Genomic DNA, 19334 nt, shown 5'->3' with positions numbered 1-19334 from the left:
GCCGTGACTCGTCTCTCAGGGTTCCTTTTGGCTCGCGTTTGAGAATCTCTCCAAGGTGCTGAACCTATTTCAAGGAGAACGTTCTCCACCTTGGAGAGCTCCTTAGAAGCCTAGATCAAAAATGCCTCCAAGTGGAATCTCTTTCTCTGGAGTTTGGCCATCTGTTGGGAGGGATTGGATGGGGACTCCCTGCCTGGCAGAAGGGGGGCGGGGTTGGACTGGGTACCTGCCGGGCTGTCTTCCAAGGCTAGGATTATGGGATCTCATGCCTCCAATCGCACAGCAGGATACTGGCCTTAATCTCCGGTCGGTGGGTGAGTGACAGCTGGGCTGCCCGGCCTCCTTAATGCCGTTAGCCGAGCGCCTCCCTTGCCCCGCCTGACCCAGATCAGGAGCCAGAGGCTCTCGGTCACGGCTGGTCCCCTTTTCGGGGAGGCATGGCGCTCCAGACGCCCCTTCCTCCCAACCTCCGCCGAGGCCTGACCACCTTCAGCGGCTCCCTCTTTGTCAACAACAAGACGGGTGACGCCGGGGCAGCCCAGGTCTATCACCCAGGTAGGCGGCGGCATGGGCAGGGAACCCTTTCCGTCCAGATGGCCAGGCTCCCACCCTTCCTGGCCACGGTTTGTCTCTTTCCCAGGCCACGCCGTGCTCTCCAGCTTGCCCTTGCAAATGATGCTCTACTTCAACGCCTTCTATTTCCCCTTCTGGTGCCTCTCGGAAGGGATCATGCTCCAACTCAAGGTACTGGGCTTGGGGAGGCTTGAGAGGGGGCGGGGGGAATGGCGGGTTCAGAGGGCAGAGGCAGAGCTGCCAACTCCGGCATCCAGCACTGGGCTTAGCACTGTATTCCATATGGATCACAACACATTGGAGGAGACTGTTCAACCACTAGTGCCTTCTTACTCAATGGCTCCCTTTACTCTGTTCCTCCAGTTCAGCTTGCTGCCGGCATACAACCAGTTTCTGCTTCTCTCCGCATACCTGACGATCACGCTTGCGGAAGTCTTGCGCCTCTACCTCGGATACATTGGGAATTTGCAAGAAAAGGTAAGGGCTGGCGGGACAGTGGCAGGTATGAGGGAACATCAACACTGAGTCCCCACGGCGAGAAAGGCAGGGTAGAAATAATATAATAATAATAATAATAATAATAATAATAATAATAATAATAATAATAATAATAATAAGCACGCAAAGATACTGTGGGACTTCCAAATCCAGACTGACAAAGTTCTGGAACACAACACACCAGACCTCACAGTTGTGGAGAAGAAAAAGGTTTGGATCATTGATGTTGCCATCCCAGGTGACAGTCGCATTGACGAAAAACAACAGGAAAAACTCAGCCGCTATCAGGACCTCAAGATTAAACTTGAGGCAGAAACCAGACTCTGGCAGAAACCAGTGCAGGTGGTCCCGGTGGTGATGGGCACACTGGGTGCCGTGCCAAAAGATCTCAGCCGGCATTTGGAAACAATAGACATTGACAAAATCACGACCTGCCAGCTGCAAAAGGCCACCCTACTGGGATCTGCGCACATCATCCGAAAAGACATCACACAGTCCTAGACCCTTGGGAAGTGTTTGACTTGGGATTTTGTGATATGAAATCCAGCATATCTATCTTGTTTGCTGTGTCATAATAAAATAATAATGATGATGATGATATAGTTCTAACGTACCCTCTCTCCCCGAAAGGACTCAGAGCAGCTTCCAAATGCAAAAGCAGAGACAGCTACAGACCTTGTGAGACTGCAGCTCCCAGGATCTCATAGCATTGAGTCGTGGGTGTCAAACGCATCCATTCAACAGTGCCACTGCAGCCTAACTCAACCTGGGACTAATCGATGGGGTTCAGCTTGCTGGGATTCAAACTTGGATGGAAGATACTGAGTTTCCTTTGGCATGAGCCAGGCTGGGCTGCAGACCTCTGCATCTGAGGCCCGTTTGGGCATCCATGCAAAAGCGTCCCCGTGTGCCAATGTGCTCCGTGTTTTGTCTCCCACAGGTCCCTGAACTGGCCGGCTTCCTCCTCCTGTCCTTGATGATCGAGGTGCCCACCGTGCTGTTCATCCTGGCGGACATGTACACCCTGCGCCTGCCCCTGGAGACGGCGGTGAACCTGCTCCTGCTCCTCTTCCTTGTCGCCGAGATCGCTGCCGCCTTCCGGGCCCTCAAGCACATGAGCAAGCAGCTGGCCATGCAGTTCTACCTCAAGCAGTTTGAAGAAGGAGTTGGACAAACCCCTGGCGATGGGCACAAGGGGCAGTGGGTTTGGGGCTCCTGATGCCCGCCGGCCCTGGACCCACCTCACTGAAACACTCACAGATCTTTGGCCCACCTCCCCAAAAAAGAGCCGTAATGGGATTGGGCCATTGCCAGCTGAATTGGGCGACATAAAACCATTCCGTCCAAAGCAACAAAAGTCAATGGCGATAGAAAGAAGGTCGGAATATGACATGCCAAAGTGACTTGATAGGAGACTTTTATTTTTTTCATCTTTGGGTTTTTAGCTGTACCTGACTCCAATCTTATTGGAAGCCACTTTGGGAGCCAGCAAGGGCCTCAATAAAGGAGAGGGAAATAAAATATAGTTTGGAGCAGCAAAAGTGCCTCTAGAGCTGTCCCTTGCAAAAGCCAGTGCTTGACAATAGGACACAAGGTTGCTTTTGTGGTCCACTTGCCCCAATACTTCCCACACTGAGTGTCAGGAGCTCTCTTTGGTCTCCAGCAAAGAGAGGCGGCAGCAGAAGTCATAGCAAAATGCCAGGTAAGGATCCACATCTCGGCTTTCAGGAAGGTCCCGTCTAGCCCAAGCGTTGCACGTGGAGACCCCGTTGCCTCAAGTGTCCACAGGAAGTTTCAGCCTTTCCTTTGAAGGTTGGTGAGGCTACGAAGCCGCCTGGTCATTTTTGTCTTTCGGTGGCTTTGCCTGCAAAAGACAAGCACCAACTTCTTATTCCCTATCACTGCTCAGTATTTTTGCGAGACAGTTTGGCCAGAAGGCAACCCAGAAAGGAGAGAAATCTGGCTCCAAATGGGAACCGTCCCCAAGTTTTGACAGTCGCAAAGAAGGAGCCATGACAAATGGCTCAGGTGCTTCGGTGAGTTGCACCCGCCTTCCCTCGCCCGCTTTGGGCACCTCCATCCTGCTCTGAAATGGCCTGGAAATGTCAGGACTGGGGGGAAATGTTGTTTGGGACATCTCAAAAATATGACATTGGAACACATCATTTGGGGCATCATCAACATAGGATCCTTTGTAGATGCCTTGGTTTAAAGGAGTGGCTCGGGTTGGGATCAAGGATTGGATTTGGGTGGGAATCATGTTGGACTACAATTCCCAACAGAGCCTAGGAAAAGGAAGATGGGGAGGTGGTTGCTTTGGAAAAAGGGAGCGCTAGGGTGCCAAGTGTCTTTTACCTCTTCGTATTTCTCGCTCCGATAGAAGTCAGCTTTGGCGTCGAGGTACAAGAGGACCAGATCACAGACGACCGTGGCCTAGGACAGAGAAAGGCAGCGTTTGGCACTCTCCCTGCCATGTTGATAGAAAGTACAGGCCTACACTGAAGGCCAACTCTGGGCCTGAGACTCTAATGTCATTTTTTACCCAAGTGGAGCTTCACATGGTGCGTTTGGTGCACTTCCGTTGGCCAAGAAAGGCACAACTCCTTGGCGGATTTTGCACTGGGTTCGATTTTTAGAAGACTACAACATCACTGTGCTCCTGAATGGATAGTTTGCTTTGCACCTTCCACCTGAGCATACTTACAACCCCGAGGAATGCTGCCCCGGTGCCCACGTTGACCACAGTGGGGACGATGCTGAACTTCCCAGCCTAGAAACAGAGAAAGGGAATGACTCAGAGCCAAGGAGTAAGGACAGCGAAGTTCATAGCTAAGTAAAACCCCGTGGATAGAAGAAAGGCATCACGGAATTAGTAGGGTTGTGGGTTTGAATATTGCATGGCACAAAGTGGGTGTGGGGTGGCAAAGGGTGGCAAAGGGGACGCAGAGCACCCCGGGGAGATTGGATACCATTTGAAGGGAAAGGGGGGGGGGCTGAAAGGAAGGGGGCAGAAGCACAGCAGGGAGGGGCCGGAGCGGAGCCTGATTCATCGCAACCGCCGAGACGCCGAAGAGATCCTGCAGGGCTCCCTCCAGGTAGAAGAGCGTCTGGCGCCCCACCTGACCCCGGACCGAAATGTCAAAGCGGATGCCGTAGAGTTTCAGCAGGCTCCGGGAGGGAGGAGACAGCGGGGCCCGGTAATAGGAGGCCGTCCTGGAAAGAGAAAAGACCCCGGCATTCAATACTGTGATTGCAAAGCCTATTGTCCACAAATGGGCTGGTCGGTTTCCCAAATAGGTGAAATCCTATAGATGTGGATTTTGCCAAATCTCATAGGAAGGAGGAGAAAGGCAACCAAATTGGGATTGGGCGTTTCACATCCCTCAAAGGGATGGAGGTCGCTGCGGGACTACAACTCCTAGCATCCCTGGCCAGCACAGTCAATGCTGAGGAAGGTCAGGAGCAGGGTTCCCTGTGCCGTAAAAAAGATACTTCTGGGCAGAACACCTAAGTCAACCCTCTCCGTCCTGAGGCTTCTCCCACCTGAAGTTGAATCCTTTGTCCAGAAGGTTGAAGGAATAGCCAGGATGGCATTGCGATGGGGCTCGGTCGGCGTCGCAGTCCCAGTCGATGCGCAAACCGACGGCTGCCCCCTGCGCCAGGAGCCACCAAAGGCCAGAAGGGAACATGGAAAAACACAGCGTGCCGTCCGTCAAGCAACACCCGTCCTTCAGGAGCTCCCGAAGCAGGGATCGGTCTCCTTTTTTTGAAAAGGGGAGGGAAGGCAAATGGCACGGGATTCGGGGAGGCAAGGGACCCACCTTGAGGGCCAGCTCCTCAAAGCTGGCGCCGGCCGACTCCACCATGTCGCGAATGCGGAAAACGGGGCAGAAAGGGCTCTCCAGAGCGTCGTAGCGGCAGTGCTTGAAGTAGGCACCATCCGTTGTCTTCAAAACATTGGTCCTAAGAGACGGCAAGAATTAAAGGTCTTTGGGGATACTGATTACATTAGAACCCCTGGATCTCATGGGTTCAAATGACAGGAAAGGAGTTTCCACTTGAACATGAGGAAGAACTTCCTGACTGTAAGAAGAGCTGTTCAACAGTGGAACTCTCTGCCTTGGGAGTCTGGCGGAAGCTCCTTCTTTGGAGGCTTTTGAACAGATTTGTGTGTGTGTGTGGGGGGGGGGGCTTTGGTTGTGCTTTTCCTGCATGGCAGAAAGGGGTTGGACTAGATGGCCCATGGGTTCTCTTCCAACTCTATGAGTCTATGATTCATGGCAATGGGGCAGCCAAGGCATTCTGGATGAGCTGTCCGAGGTGCCGAACCCTACAATGCGGGGAATTAGCCACCTTGGACAGCAATTTGGGACAATAAACAACACAAGTCAGCATCCTGTTGACACCGTTAAAAGGTTTTAGGACCATATAAAAACAGCATGGAATTGATTTCACCAAATAACAATAATAATAATAATAATAATAATAACAACAACAACAACAAACCAAAGGCCAAACCAAGATGATTTCTCCTCCAGACCCTTACCTGGAGAAGTTGAACTTGGCAAAGTTGACGGTGTTTTTAATAAACAGAGTGAAATTTCCAGCCTCGATCAAGTGCGGCTTCCTGGGAAGGGTCTTGTTTTCCACCGGACACCAGCCGTAGATCTCGCAGGTGCCGCCGGTATCATTCCAACGGAGACACTTCCCTGTTTTGATCCCTGAAAAGAACCCAGATCTCAGTCTCTTCGATGGGAACCTTTGATTCTGTTCCGAGTTGCTCATTTCCTGAATAAATGGGTTGCAGAATCTGGTCCGGGGTTTAGTCTGAACTTTCAAGGTGTAGAGCCTCAGCTACCACGAGTAGGGAATTGCCAATTGTGGAAGACCACTCCATTTCCTTACCGTTCCCATTGACTACTGGCTCTCGGGCCGAACAATCCGAATCTCGTTGGCAGTTTCCATCCGGGATCGAGGGATGCTGCAAACAACAGGCAACAAGGGAAACTATGGCTCCTGTATTGTCCCAGGCGGTGTCACAAGCGAGCCAAGCTACGACGTCAAGCCAAGCCACGAAAACATACCTCCGGGCACAACCCCTGCGTCTGATTCGGTGTCGTAATGAAATTGGTGGCCAAGAAGAAGACACTTTCTCCCTAAGGAAAAGTTCCAGGAAATAGATACTATTGTTTTCTCCACCAGAAAAAGACAGTTTGACTCCACTTGGACTGCCATGAGCTCCTGAGAGTTGTAGTTTGGCAGAGAAGGCTAAAGGGCTCTAGCTCTGAGCCACGGCAGTCAAAATATAGATGCACCCATCTACAAATTCTGCCATGAAAACCCACAGATAGATTAGGCTTTGGGTCGCCTAGATGTCGAGATGCAACTCCCATCGCCCACAGCCATGTGGGGAGTTGCAGCCCAAGGTCTGATTCAATGCCGCGTACCTGAGGGGGCTTCACGTAATCCGCCACGTCCCACAGCCGCTCTCCGAGCCCTTGGACCCGAATGGCCGAAACCCCTTTCAGTTTGGTGATCACCGAGAAGTGCGGGTCTGTATCCTTTTCCTGGTAGCCCTTCTGGAAGAGGAGCACCCATCTGCAAGACAGCCCCAGGAAGGAGAGGCTCGAGAAAACCCCCAACCGGCCTCTGCTTCAATGCTCTCCCTGATCGTTACCAAGAGCAGGGCCTTTTCCGTGGTGGTGCCCCTGATTTGATTGACACCTGAGCCATCCTATCAGAGAAGAGCTTTGAAAAGGGGGGCCTTTTCAGCTCTCAGCCTCAGCTTTTGCTGCCCACAGGGCTATTCTTGCTGTTGCTGGAGGGACATTATTGTTGTCCTATATTGGACTTTTAATGTCTTAAATGATTGCTTTAATATTTTGCTATTAATTCGTTTTAACCTGATGCTTGTATGTTTTAACCATTTATCTTATGATGTTATATGATTTGTTGGGCTTGGCCTGTGTGAGCCGCTTCGAGTCCCCGTTGGGGAGATGGAGGTGGCATATAAAAATAAAGTTATTATATTTATTTATTTATTTATTTGTGACATTTATATATATTTATATATGATGATGATGATGATGATGATGATGATAATGGTGGTTGATTGATATTATTACCACTGTATTAACTCCTGTTTTATTGTCTTACTGTGTTTTATTTTTGGTATATTGTGCAATATATTTATGATGTTGTTTTTGTAAATTATGCTGGTCCGGCTTTGCCCCATGTGAGCCGCCCCGAGCCCCTGTGGGGAGATGGTGGCGGGGTATAAATAAAGTTTTATTATTACGTAATAATAATAATAATAATAATAATAATAATAATAATAATAATAAATTGATGGCATGCTGCTCAGAGATCAATTGATCAATAATAATGTTGAAGAAGTCCATCATGAACTTCCCGTCATTCCCCAGTTCCCCTACCAACGGGATGCTGAAACTGCGTTGGGTTTTAGTCCGAACTTGGACCCAACTTAGCACCTTGGCAGACTGCTTTCAACGCTGGGCTCGAACTTGGGGCAGATGGGCTGTCAGGGGCATCCATTTGGGAACGAAAGCTCCGAGTTCTTCCCTGGCTCCAGAAACACCCATGACTTGCAATTTGGCCCACCGAGCGCCCACTCCTTGCCCTTTCTTTGCCCAAATCTTACCCGAATGTGTAGGCCAGGATGCCCAGCTGGAGCAGGCGGTGCAAAAGGCCCACTTTGCGGTTCCTGGTGAGGACAAACTTCTCCGTTTTGTAGTCCAGGAAGGCCGAGCAGGTCTCCTCCATCGCCGGCCGAGCGGGAAATGCCGGCAGCTTCTGGCAGAAGCCAAGCCCTGGCCTGGCATGGTGCCCGGCTGGAGATGGAAAGGCAGAGAGGCTTTTAAGAGCGGAGCATCTCCGGGAGTGGCGCAGGATGGCGCGGGCAAGGCTGCTCTCCCTTTGGATTCAAATGGTACAAAGTTCCCACTCTACCAGTCATAACAACAACAACAACAACAATAAAAATACATTAGGAATGAATATTAATAATATCAATAATATTAGTATTATAAATATCAATAATGTTAACATTATTATTGTTAATAAAAATAATATTATTCAGAATAATAACAATAATAATAATATGTTATTCATATTATTATTGATATATTATTAATATTAATAATATCGATAATGTTAGTATTATAAAAAATATCCATGTTAGTATTATGAATAATATTTATTTATTATTCATTTATTTATTTCCATCATGTCTATCCCGCCCTTCTCACCCGAAGGGACTCAGGGTGGCTTACAAAACTGGTAGAATTCAATGCCAATGCACAACAAAACAATAAAAACATAAGTAGTTAAAAACAGATTTAAAACAATACAAAATACTTAAGCCATTCATCCACAGAACCTTGTACATAAACCTTAGTCCAGTTTAGTTAATATCAATAATGTTAATATTATTATTGTTAATACAAATAATATTATCCAGAATAATAACAATAATAATAATATATTATTCATATTATTGATATATTATTAATATTAATAATATCAATAATGTTAGTATTATAAATATCAATAATGTTAATACAGTATTATAAATAATATCCATATTAGTATTATAAATAATATCAATAATGTTAATATTAGTATTGTTAATAAAAATAATATTATTCAGAATAATAATATATTATTCATATTATTATTGATATATTATTAATATTAATAATATCAATAATGTTAGTATTATAAATATCAATAATGTTAATATATAAATAATATCCATTAGTATTATAAATAATATCAATATTGTTAATATTAGTATTGTTAATAAAAATAATATTATTCAGAAAAATAATAATATATTATTCATATTATTATTGATATATTATTAATATTAATAATACCAATAATGTTAATATTATAAATAATATCCATATTAGTATTATAAATAATATCAATAATGTTAATATTAGTATCGTTAATAAAAATAATATTATTCAAAAATAATATATTATTCATAATATCAATATGAATATTTTAGTAATATTATTCATATCATTACTATCAACAATAATCATATATTTATTTATATAATTAATAATACTAATGATATTAATAATATAAGGTATCAATAATATCAATATCTTATGACTATTATTCATAAGAATATCATTAGTAATAACAATAAAATATGATATTAATATTGTTAATATAAATAATACCAATAATGTTGATATTAATATTATTCATACTAATTAGTGGAACCAGAGCACTGGAACAGTGTTGGTTTGATAACCAACCCTTGGCTTAGTTTAGTCTAGTTAGAAAGCCTGCCTCCCCGCGGGGGATTTGAACCCACAACCTTCCAAACTTGAACTTCCACCGCGCTACAACCCGAACCAACTTAGTAGTGACGTCATCAACCCTCCACCAATCCCTAAAGAGAACCATTTGTTTTTGCGCTCTCTTCGTCCAACCGAGTGGCCCGGTTGGCAAAAGCGCCCTCCCCTTCTGCCGGAAGTCCTGCTCCTGGAGCCCCAGCCTCGACGCTGTTGCCATGGCAGCCAGAGCCAGCCTCAGTCAGAGCCGAGCGGATGCCGAAGCCGACGCTGTCGCCGGTGCTGGAGCTGGAGGCGGAAGCCGGGCCTCGCTTTCCGGTGAGGGCCTGGGCTTGGGGCTGCTGGGAGTTGTAGTTCTACCCCCCCCCCCCCGCCCCAATTGATGCTGCGGACTACATTGCCATCATGGCAAGCGATTATCCCCGCCATGGCCTTGTAAGCCGCCTTGAGTCCCTTCCGGTGAGAAAGGCGAATTGAAATGACGTAAATAAACAAATAGCTTGATTGTTGGTGATGCTGTCTGAGGATGATGGGTTTTGCAGTCTAACATCTGGGGAAAGGGCAGGAGATAGAATGCCTTGGCTGTGTGGGAAGCAGTCTTGCCTGTACTCTGGGACTACATCTCCCAGAATCCTTGCACATTCTCCAAGGGGGCCAGGGCTGCTGGGTATTGGAGTCCAGAGCCCCTGGAGGGCTAGAATGGAGCCCTGTCCATTTCCCCCACATCTTTCAAGCAAAGAGAAGCCAAAAGAAGGACCAGAACGAAGTGGGGAGCCAGGAAGATAGCTCCGTCTTGTCTCCTGTGTCTCACTTATCCAACATTCACTTATCCAACATTCTGGGTTATCCAACGCAATCTGCTTTTTAGTAGTCAATGTTTTTGTAGTCAATATTTTCAATACATTGCGATGTTTTGGTGCTAAATTTGTAAATACAGTAGAGTCTCACTTATCCAAGCTAAACGGGCCGGCAGAAGCTTGGATAAGCGAATAACTTGGATAATAAGGAGGGATTAAGGAAAAGCCTATTAAACATCAAATTAGGTTATGATTTTACAAATTAAGCACCAAAACATCATGTTATGCAACAAATTTCACAGAAAAAGTAGTTCAATATGCAGTAATGTTATTTTGTAATTACTGTATTTACAAATTTAGCACCAAAATATCATGATATATTGGAAACATTGAGTACCAAAATGGCTTGGATTATCCAGAGGCTTGGATAAGCGAGGCTTGGATTAGTGAGACTCTACTGTACAGTAATTGCTACATAACGTTACCATGTATTAAACTGCTTTTTCTGTCAATTTGTTGTAAAACATGATGTTTTGGTGCTTAATTTGTAAAATCATAACCTAATTTGATGTTTAATAGGCTTTTCCTTAATCCCTCCTTATTATCCAACATTTTTGCTTATCCAACGTTCTACTCGCCCATTTATGTTGAATAAGTGAGACTCTACTGTATATCATATACATTGTAATATACAATAATATATATAAATCTAATATATTGTATATGGATGTAATATTGATAATAATATAATAATGTAATACAATACTATACTAATAATAATACAATATAATAATCTATATATATAAAAGAGTGATGGCATCACGGCGACCCACAAAACAACAAAACTACAGGCCCCCCAACCTCGAAATTTGACAGCACAACCCATCATCCACGCCTCTAGGTTGATACAACAAAAAGCAAAGAAAAATAAAGTCCTAATTAGAGGGAGAGAAATAATTGTTTTTATCCAATTGCTGCCACTTAGAAGGCTCTAAGCTCTGCCCACTTGGTCTCCTAGCAACCCACTCAGCCCAGTGTTAATAAAAGAATAAAAAATAAAATAAATACAAATAATACAATAAAAACACTAAAAAATAATACAATAAAATACTATAATAACAAAATAACTAAAAATAATACAACAAAATAATCAAATATAATAAATGAAAAAGATAAGTTACAATAAAATTAATTAAAAAAATACAAATAACGTCAAATAAAAATTCCACAACAACTTTTCACCAATACCACCACCACTTTGCCACAGCAACGCGTGGCCGGGCACAGCTAGTATATTATATATTACATGTAATATTACTAATAATATTACAGTATAGCGATATCGTACAATATAATGATTTAATGCTAATATTGTGCGATGCTAATAATATACGTATGTACATATGATTTGTAAGCCGCCCTGAGTCCCCTTTGAGGTGAGAAGGGCGGGATATAAATGTAGTAAATAAATAAATAAAATAAACTCTATGGGTTGCGGCTCTATGGGACTACAACTTCCATGTTTCCTGAGCCTAGGCCAAACTGGCTGGGGCTGATGGGTGTTGTTTGCTGCTTGGATCAACCTCACTGACCTAGAAGCCACTCCGGTTTAGCGAAAGACATCAACAGAAAGGGGGGAAAATTGTTATTTCTTTCCCGATGACTCAGCGGAAAGCCCTGCCAGAATTTCTATGCGGGCTTTTCGAGGCTATATTTATTGTCCCAAAACAGGAGCTTCCTTACCGTGTCTTCATAATAATAATAATAATAATAATACCAAAACAGCGCTGACCTTTTAAAATTGCTGATGCGCTCCTTCGCTGCCCAGCGCCCTGGTGCTCAAGGGTGTTCTCCCTTTTCCGGAGGGACGGGTGGATTGGCCCCTATGAACGGCTTTCTCAGCCGGAACGGTCTTATTAAAAAAGGGTTTTCTTGCAGGGTTTTTCCAGATCCGCCAATGAAGAGCTGATTCTCCCAGAGGAAAGTGATGGCTGCGAAGCAGGGAACGTGGAGAGCGATTCGGAGGAGGAAGAAGAAGAAGAGGAGGAGGAAGAGGAAGAAGAGTGGGATACAGATCTAGAAATAGAAGGTATGGTATCGTGCAGGGAGGGGGGACATCCCTTTGGATGGACTGTAGCTCCCATTATCCCTCACTAGTGGCTTAATAAAGAGTTTTAGGGAGCATCTCCACTGTCGAATGAGTGCAGTTTGACACCACCTGAACTAACACAGCTCAATGCTGTGGAATTTGGGGAGATACAGTTTGACAAGCCTTCTCTTGCCCAAGAGGGTTGGGGCCTCCCCAAACTATAAGTCTCATGTTTCCATAGCATTGAGCCGTGGCAGTTCAGTGGGTGTTGAATCACTCTTCACCTGACCACGTTTGGAGCAGACCCCTTATGACTCAACTGGCAGGGCTTTGGACGGATTGGCAGGGGATGCTGGGAGGTGTAGTTCACCCACATCCAAAGAGCCCGCATAAATCCCATGTATGACTAAAGGTGCATCTCTCCTCCAAAGCCAGCCTACTTTGCAGAACATCCAACATCTTTAGCCCTTTCATAGGCAGGCTGGGGATGATGGGAGTTGCAGCCAGCCGGAACCGAATACAAGAGGGCAGTAGAGCCACTCGAAGGTTGCCATGGAGACCTCTATCCCCATAGTGGGGTCAGTGTCTGAGGGACAGAGAAAAGACTGCTTTGTGTTTCAATATGGTAAATAAGTTTGCTTATTTCATCAAGTCAGGTTGCTGGAAAGAGCCAGCTGTTGCCCCAAGAGGTCACTAGAGGGTCATGGGAAAGAGACAGCTGTTACCTCAAGAGAGTGTTGCCATGGCGACCTAAATCAGACTGGTGTGCACATTCCCTGAGGGACAGACAAAGTAGTGCTTTATGTTTCAATCTGGTGATAGAACTATTCTTACAACTACAGTAGAGTCTCACTTATCCAACACTCGCTTATCCAACGTTCTGGATTATCCAATGCATTTTTGTAGTCAATGTTTTCAATATATCGTGCTATTTTGGTGCTAAATTCGTAAATACAGTCATTACTACATAGCATTACTGCGCATTAAACTACTTTTTCTGTCAAATTTGTTGTCTAACATGATGCTTTGGTGCTTAATTTGTTAAATCATAACCTAATTTGATGTTTAATAGGTTTTTCATTAATCTCTCCTTATTATCCAACATATTCGCTTATCCAACATTCTGCCGGCCTGTTTACATTGGATAAGCGAGACTCTACTGTATTTGTAATAATATGCAAATCTGGGCAAGTTTTTTTTAAAAAAAACTCACGATGATTTGGGGGCAGTTTGCCTCGAAATCAGGCCGAAATCTTCCTGACATAAGCACTTCCACCTCCAAATACTTCTACAGGCCATAATACCTAGTGAGACAGCTGCGTTATTGAGTCAGTTCCTCAATGGTTTATTTATTTATTTACATCATTTATATTCCGCCCTTCTCACCCCGAAGGGGACTCAGGGCGGATCACATTACACATATTAGGCAAACATTCAATGCCTTTTTAACACAGGACAAAGACAAACAAACATAGCTCCGAGCGGGCCTCGAACTTATGACCTCCTGGTCAGTGACTCATTGCTCTCCCGTCTGCACCACAGCCCCGGGTTTGCCTTTCTGCGGAGTGTCTCTGAAGTCCGGTTTTCTCTCTGACTGTGATTTTCATTCCTTTTCAGACCCAAAGAAGTCGTACGACCTGGCCGGGAGAGCCAAATACCTCAATACTTGCCAAACATTTCAGGTGGTTCCCGTCTCGTATTTTGTGCGGCACATGAAGGATGCCGAACTGACCCTGAAGCACCATGGCCTCAACCCAAAGGTAACAGGCCTGCCTTTCACCCCTCGGCTTCACAAACTATAGCCAACTGCAGGAAGTTGACATTTCTCCTTCACGTTGCAGGCCGCCAAAGCTTTGGCCCTTTCCTTGACAAACAACACCTCTGTTGTGAAGCTAAACCTGAGCGACAATTGGTTGGATGGAGATGGCGGAACCGCCGTTGCAGAGATGTTGAAGGAGAACTACTATATCACAGGTGCGTTCCGACATTGGGAGGCCTTGAGGCTTTCTTGAGGAAAAGGACGGGGCATCATTCTGTACTAAGGGTCCCGTATCCTTCCTAGATGTTGACTTATCGGAAAACAAACTCGGAGAGAAAGGTACAAAGGCTCTCTCGGCGATGCTTCGGGCCAATGCCACGCTTTTGACCCTGACGCTTTCCGGAAACCAACTTGACGACTGCGCGGCCAAGTATCTCGCAGACGCCGTGGCAGCTAACAACAAAGTGGAGGCCTTGGATCTGAGTCACAACATGTTTGGAGAGGCGGCAGGTAAAGTGGATCCAGTGAGAACAACACAGAGGGAGCTCATTTGTAGTGGCGGAGGTAAAAATGAATACAGTCAGCCCTCCACATTTGTTGGATGCGGACCTTCAGGACAGTGAAAAACCATGAATGACAATGGCTATTTTTAATAGTGTCTTTAATCTATCGGTATGATCTAAATCTTCATACATATATATATAATGATATAAGGTCAATTTTAACTTGAGAGAACACCTCTCCGTGAATTTTGAGGTCCTCCAGCATGACTTCCACTGGGGCACAGAATCACACCTCAGGACCTAGAGGGTGACTGGGTTGCTGTGAGTTTTCCAGGCTGTATGGCCATGTTCCAGAAACATTCCCTCCTGACGTTTCGCCCACATCTGTGGCAAGCATCCTGAGGTCTGTTGGAAACTAGGCAAGTGGGGTTTATATATCTGTGGAATAATGTCCAGAGTGGGAGAAAGAACTCTTGTCTGCTTGTTGCCATTGGCCACCTCGATTAGCATTGAATAGCCTGGCACCTTCAAAGCCTGGCTGCTTTCTGCCTGGGGGAATCCTTTGTTGAGAAATGTTATCAATCAAAGCTGCAAATGTGAAGGGCCGACTGTCGTGTTCTTTCAGGCGTAGTCATTTTTGGTGAGATACGAGGAAAGTATATGGTTTCGTTACGTTGTCAGAAATGTTCCAATAAAATGCTAACGCTTTGAAAAACCGTCGAAGGCTTTCATGGCCAGAATCACTGGGTTGTTGTGAGTTTTCCGGGCTGTGTGGCCGTGTTACAGAAGCATTTTCTCCTGACGTTTCGTCCAGATGTGTGGTGGGCATCCTCATAGATTGTGGGCAAAACGTCGGGAGAAAATACTTCTGAAACTTGGCCAGACAGCCCGGAAAACTCACAACAACCCAGCTTTGAAAAACTGTTTGGAAAACTGTGTTTTCCAGAAAAGCCACGTTGCTGTCTAACAATCGTCAGTATCATCTTCAGGATTCAGCTGCTCCTCTCCCTTCTCTGTACCACTTTCTCCCTCACTTCTCTACTTTCCAAATATTGGAACTATTCCACTGCTCCCTTTCTTCTTCCTTTTCATTCATCAGCTTAGCCTCTTCTCCTTTTCTCCTTCTCCTCTCCTGTCTTTCCTTCTGTATTTCTGTGAATGCTTGGAACCCTCACACGGACGCAACCTCGCTTCCCTGCTGGTTAGATCTTTCTCTCTTCCCAGTCAGAGGGGTCACAGAAGGAGACTGAGAGAGAGAGCAAGGGAGGAAATATCTGCAGCCAGCCAAAGGCAAAGAAAGTAAGGAAGAGAGAATAAGGCAGACAGAAAGAGAAAGAAAGAAAGAAGACTAAGGTAGGACTTAGAAGAGGAGAAAAGTATTGCATGTGTTCATCTATTCATCCTGCCCTCTCGTGGTAATTTTTAGTATATATACACACACACAACAGTCAGCCCTCCACATTTGCTGGGGTTAGGGCGCAGAGCCCCATGAAAGTGGAAAACCTGCAAATAAATGCTTTTTTTGACCAGAGAGAACACCTTTCTAGAAACCCCAGCATCTTCCAGTACAACTATATTCTGGACATTGACTCTAGAATCATGCTGGAGGACCTATAAATGCACAGAGAGGTGTTCTCTCTAGGAATCATCTGGTGGAAGTTGATTGTATAGTTGTTTTAGAAGACCTAGATACCTAGAAAGAGCATAGTAAATGAATCTGTGATCAATCAAGTTAGCAAAACAAAAAAGGTCAAGCTTGCAAAGGTGGAGGGCTGACTGTAAAACACTTTGATATAACAAATAGGTTAATGGTATTACTGTTATTATAACACATAATGCACCACTGTGTTATGTGTTCTCAAAGTGCCTAGGCCTCAGTCCAGCAAAGTTGGCAAGGCACTGAAATGTCTCTCTTGAGTCACTGGAATTCTTGCGAGTTGTTGCCCACTTGCCTTCAAGCATCTTTCTGTCGCATGTCTTTCCCTTCCTGCTTTGCAAGGAGAAATTCCTGGGCTTCTGTGACTGAGCAACATGTCACGTTTGGATGATAACAAGACAGTTGGGGTGGGTTTATGGGTCAGTTTTCTGCCCCGGAACTGTAGGAGCGATATAAAATTGCTCCCCCAAAAGGAGCACAAAGTGGCTGGAGGTGTATTTGAAAAATTGGTAGTTTTGATGGTAAACTCTGCAACGTGCTTAGAAAATAAATGGCTGTCCTCCAAGGCACGCCGTACAGTTGCAGTGCCATGATTCCACTTTAGCTGCCCCATGGGATCCTAGGATGTCTAGTTTGTTGGGGAACATGTCCCAGGATTCCATAGAAAGTGGCTCTTCGCTGACACTGTCTTCCACATCTTGTACTGGGACTCCTTTTTTGCTCACTAGGGAATGTTCTCGGAGCAGCGATTGCAGAAAACGTTGGCCTGAAGGAGCTCAATCTCAGCTGGAACTCCATTCGGGGCCAAGGAGCTGTGGCAGTCGCCAGAGGCTTGGGGGTAGGAGCCGCCTTCTCCCCATGCTTGTGTCTTACCTACCTGGGATACGAATGAAGGCAATCATGGGGCAGAAGAGCAGTCAGGGTGGGGTGGGCATTCCCCACACAGATCGTGACTCCTCCTTCTAGAAGAAACCACAACGATCATGGGACCATAGAGCTGGCTGACAAGAAGGGGTATTATAGGCAGGTCCCCAGAGCAAGGGAATGGGGTAGGCCATGAAATGGGAGCAGGAAAGACCCACCCCACATTTTTCTGTGGCTGCCTTTCCATCCACAGGCCAATATATTTCTCCGGGTGGTTGATCTTGCCTACAACGGCTTTGGCAACAACGGGGCGGCAGCTCTGGGTGAAGCCCTGAAAGTCAACAATGTGTTGGAAGCACTCCATGTCAGGTATTTCACCTTTCTAGAGCACTCTTTGAGCATTCAGAATTTTTCTTCCCATTTGTCGATAAAACAGGTCATTGTTACCGCTGCCATACTGTCGGTGTGTTGAGGTTGAGGTCACCTCCCAGCCTATGTGCCTTCAAGTCAACTCCTAACTCATATACTTTCAAACCAGTTCCCAACCCATGGGCCTCCAAGTCAACTCCCAACTCCTATACCTCCAAATCAACCCCCAACCCATGTACCCTCAAGTCAACTCCCAACCCATATGCCTTCAAGTCAACTCCCAACTTATCCTAAGGTTTCCTTGGCAAGATTTATTCCATATAGAGGCTTGATCTTGCCTTCCTTGAAAGCCAAAGGAGGACTCGGGCTCAGGATGCGTTTCTCTCTTCTCAGCAATAACCGCATTTCGCTGGAAGGAGCCCTCTCACTCGCCTTGGGCCTGAAGGAAAACAAGACTCTGAAAAGCCTCAGTGTGAGTAATTTTTGGGGAGAGCTAGATCCTAGTTGCGCCGGTTGAGACAAAACTGGCACGCTTTTCTATCATCCCCAGATGGCCAGGAACCCTATCCAAAACGAGGGCTGCATCGGGATCCTCAAAGCCCTCCGAGCCAATCCAGGCACAGCTTTAGAGCTTCTGGACTTATCGGTAAGTTTCAAGTGGGGGCCAGGAAGGAATCTAGGATCTGCCCAAGGCCCAGGATATACAGATAGCTGCTTGATGGGAATGTAAGACCTTGTCTGTTCTCATTGTCCTTGATGGGTGAACCTTGACGTGAGAGATCGAGAGCAAAGGGTGCTTTTCTCCCCTTTCAGGAAATTGTGGTGAAGGAGAATTTCACGGAACTCTGTGATGCTGTGCTGGGAGTTGTGCCCGGCCTCCGGGTCAAGCACGACAAAACCAGCCACCTCTTCACGACACAACCCTTAAAGGTGCGGAAAGGGATTCAACGTGGCGGGGGACAACTTGGTGTATTAGTGGCATCGTTGCCAGAGAGGGTTCATTCTTCCCAACCGTATATCTAATCAAGTGACTTAGTGAACCCTCAGGGAAGAAGAGCAATGCCACTGACATTTTGAAGTGTTTTTCTCCTATCTTGTAGGTTTCCTAAGAAGGGTCCCTGTCACTGGATGCTTGGGGAACGCTCGGTCTTGGACTGATAGGACTGGAAAGATCATATGATTCTCCTCCATCCCTGCTTCCTTCTGGCCTTTAACCTTGCCGTTCCCAAATGTCAGTTAGCCATGGTGTGCCTTTCTTTTCCAAATTGGAATTAGCAGATCTAGGAATAGAAAGGGGCACACAGCCTTCTGACGATTGCCTACGAAATGCCAGTGTGAAATTGTTCATTAAACCTTTGGACTTTGGGCTTTTTATCCTCCTTGGAATGAGGCGTCCAGAGCTGGACTTCAAGCGATGCTACAGAAGGAACCGTTTTATAATAAATGGAAGCATGTCACCGACCCATTCTCTCTTGTTTCTTGTGTGTTCAAAACTAGCAAGATCTCCCTGTTTTCCTCCAAGCCCCACTTCTCAAAATCCATGGCTGCTAGGAATGGAATTCTGGACAAAAGCATGCAGGAATGTCCTTCACATTCAGCCCATGGAATGTCTCTGAATGGTTTAAAGCTGTACTGATGTGCCAAAGCCCCATAGACCAGGAAAGTTTAGTTGGAAGTAACATCATATCAAATATTTACTTCTAGTAAAATGTTCCCTTGCTTTCTTATAAAGGTTAAGATAGATTCTTTACGTCACTTGGGTCATTTTGGGGATTTGGGAACTGGATGCAAGAAGTCTGGAATTACATCTCCCAAGAAATCCCTGTACACGCAGCTGCCATCTTTGCTTGCAAGAAAAAAACTCATTTTTATTGTGCCCATCATGGAGACTA

The 19334-nt window shown here is 45.6% G+C and overlaps 3 protein-coding genes across 10 annotated transcripts; 2 read left to right on the top strand and 1 right to left on the bottom strand.

Annotated features, from left to right (window-relative positions):
• Positions 1-129: 129 nt before the first annotated feature.
• Positions 130-2612, top strand: LOC100555365 (transmembrane protein 17B). Its single transcript, XM_062958783.1, has 4 exons — positions 130-555; positions 641-744; positions 937-1050; positions 2012-2612. Exons 1-4 carry the CDS (start codon positions 438-440, stop codon positions 2288-2290), a joined length of 615 nt encoding a protein of 204 aa, XP_062814853.1. The 5' UTR covers positions 130-437; the 3' UTR covers positions 2291-2612.
• Positions 2472-12149, bottom strand: p2rx6 (purinergic receptor P2X 6). Of its 6 annotated transcripts, none has more exons than XM_062958779.1 (12): positions 11994-12147; positions 7733-7922; positions 6519-6669; positions 6156-6227; positions 5977-6052; positions 5618-5792; positions 4893-5034; positions 4615-4724; positions 4191-4284; positions 3776-3841; positions 3427-3504; positions 2472-2935 (listed from the first exon to the last, which is right to left on the bottom strand). In XM_062958779.1, the coding sequence occupies exons 2-12, from the start codon at positions 7852-7854 to the stop codon at positions 2894-2896; spliced, it is 1128 nt and encodes a 375-aa protein (XP_062814849.1). In that variant the 5' UTR covers positions 7855-7922; positions 11994-12147; the 3' UTR covers positions 2472-2893. The 6 variants fall into 6 exon arrangements, 2 of the variants coding, with proteins under 2 accessions (XP_062814849.1, XP_062814848.1); XM_062958778.1 differs by lacking the exon at positions 11994-12147 and adding an exon at positions 9428-9639 and having other exon boundaries at positions 6519-6650; XR_507392.3 differs by lacking the exon at positions 2472-2935 and having other exon boundaries at positions 3776-4284; positions 11994-12149.
• Positions 9614-18903, top strand: lrrc74b (leucine rich repeat containing 74B). Of its 3 annotated transcripts, none has more exons than XM_008119812.3 (11): positions 9614-9722; positions 12140-12290; positions 13908-14050; positions 14132-14264; positions 14353-14559; positions 16938-17047; positions 17327-17442; positions 17836-17914; positions 17993-18088; positions 18256-18372; positions 18543-18903. In XM_008119812.3, the coding sequence occupies exons 1-11, from the start codon at positions 9660-9662 to the stop codon at positions 18549-18551; spliced, it is 1224 nt and encodes a 407-aa protein (XP_008118019.1). In that variant the 5' UTR covers positions 9614-9659; the 3' UTR covers positions 18552-18903. The 3 variants fall into 3 exon arrangements, with proteins under 3 accessions (XP_008118019.1, XP_062814850.1, XP_003226842.2); XM_003226794.4 differs by lacking the exon at positions 9614-9722 and adding an exon at positions 9749-9863; XM_062958780.1 differs by lacking the exons at positions 17836-17914; positions 18543-18903 and having other exon boundaries at positions 18256-18377.
• Positions 18904-19334: the final 431 nt, after the last annotated feature.

This window comes from Anolis carolinensis, chromosome X (assembly GCF_035594765.1).
Source record: "Anolis carolinensis isolate JA03-04 chromosome X, rAnoCar3.1.pri, whole genome shotgun sequence".
NCBI classification, from domain to species: domain Eukaryota; kingdom Metazoa; phylum Chordata; class Lepidosauria; order Squamata; family Dactyloidae; genus Anolis; species Anolis carolinensis.
The sequence above is the reverse complement of the archived record's forward strand: the minus strand, read 5'-3'. Positions and strand labels throughout refer to the sequence as shown.

Excerpts from the sequence above, each read along its gene's own strand:
- LOC100555365 (XM_062958783.1), top strand. The coding sequence starts at position 438 with ATGGCGCTCCAGACGCCCCTTCCTCCCAACCTCCGCCGAGGCCTGACC. Across the intron at positions 745-936 it reads GGATCATGCTCCAACTCAAG|TTCAGCTTGCTGCCGGCATA; the intron begins GTACTGGGCTTG and ends CTGTTCCTCCAG. Across the intron at positions 1,051-2,011 it reads TTGGGAATTTGCAAGAAAAG|GTCCCTGAACTGGCCGGCTT; the intron begins GTAAGGGCTGGC and ends TGTCTCCCACAG.
- p2rx6 (XM_062958778.1), bottom strand. The coding sequence starts at position 9,624 with ATGGCAACAGCGTCGAGGCTGGGGCTCCAGGAGCAGGACTTCCGGCAG. Across the intron at positions 5,793-5,976 it reads GCCAGTAGTCAATGGGAACG|GGATCAAAACAGGGAAGTGT; the intron begins GTAAGGAAATGG and ends GGTTCTTTTCAG. Across the intron at positions 3,842-4,190 it reads ACATTTCGGTCCGGGGTCAG|GCTGGGAAGTTCAGCATCGT; the intron begins GTGGGGCGCCAG and ends CTCTGTTTCTAG.
- lrrc74b (XM_008119812.3), top strand. The coding sequence starts at position 9,660 with ATGCCGAAGCCGACGCTGTCGCCGGTGCTGGAGCTGGAGGCGGAAGCC. Across the intron at positions 9,723-12,139 it reads AAGCCGGGCCTCGCTTTCCG|GGTTTTTCCAGATCCGCCAA; the intron begins GTGAGGGCCTGG and ends GTTTTCTTGCAG. Across the intron at positions 12,291-13,907 it reads TACAGATCTAGAAATAGAAG|ACCCAAAGAAGTCGTACGAC; the intron begins GTATGGTATCGT and ends ATTCCTTTTCAG.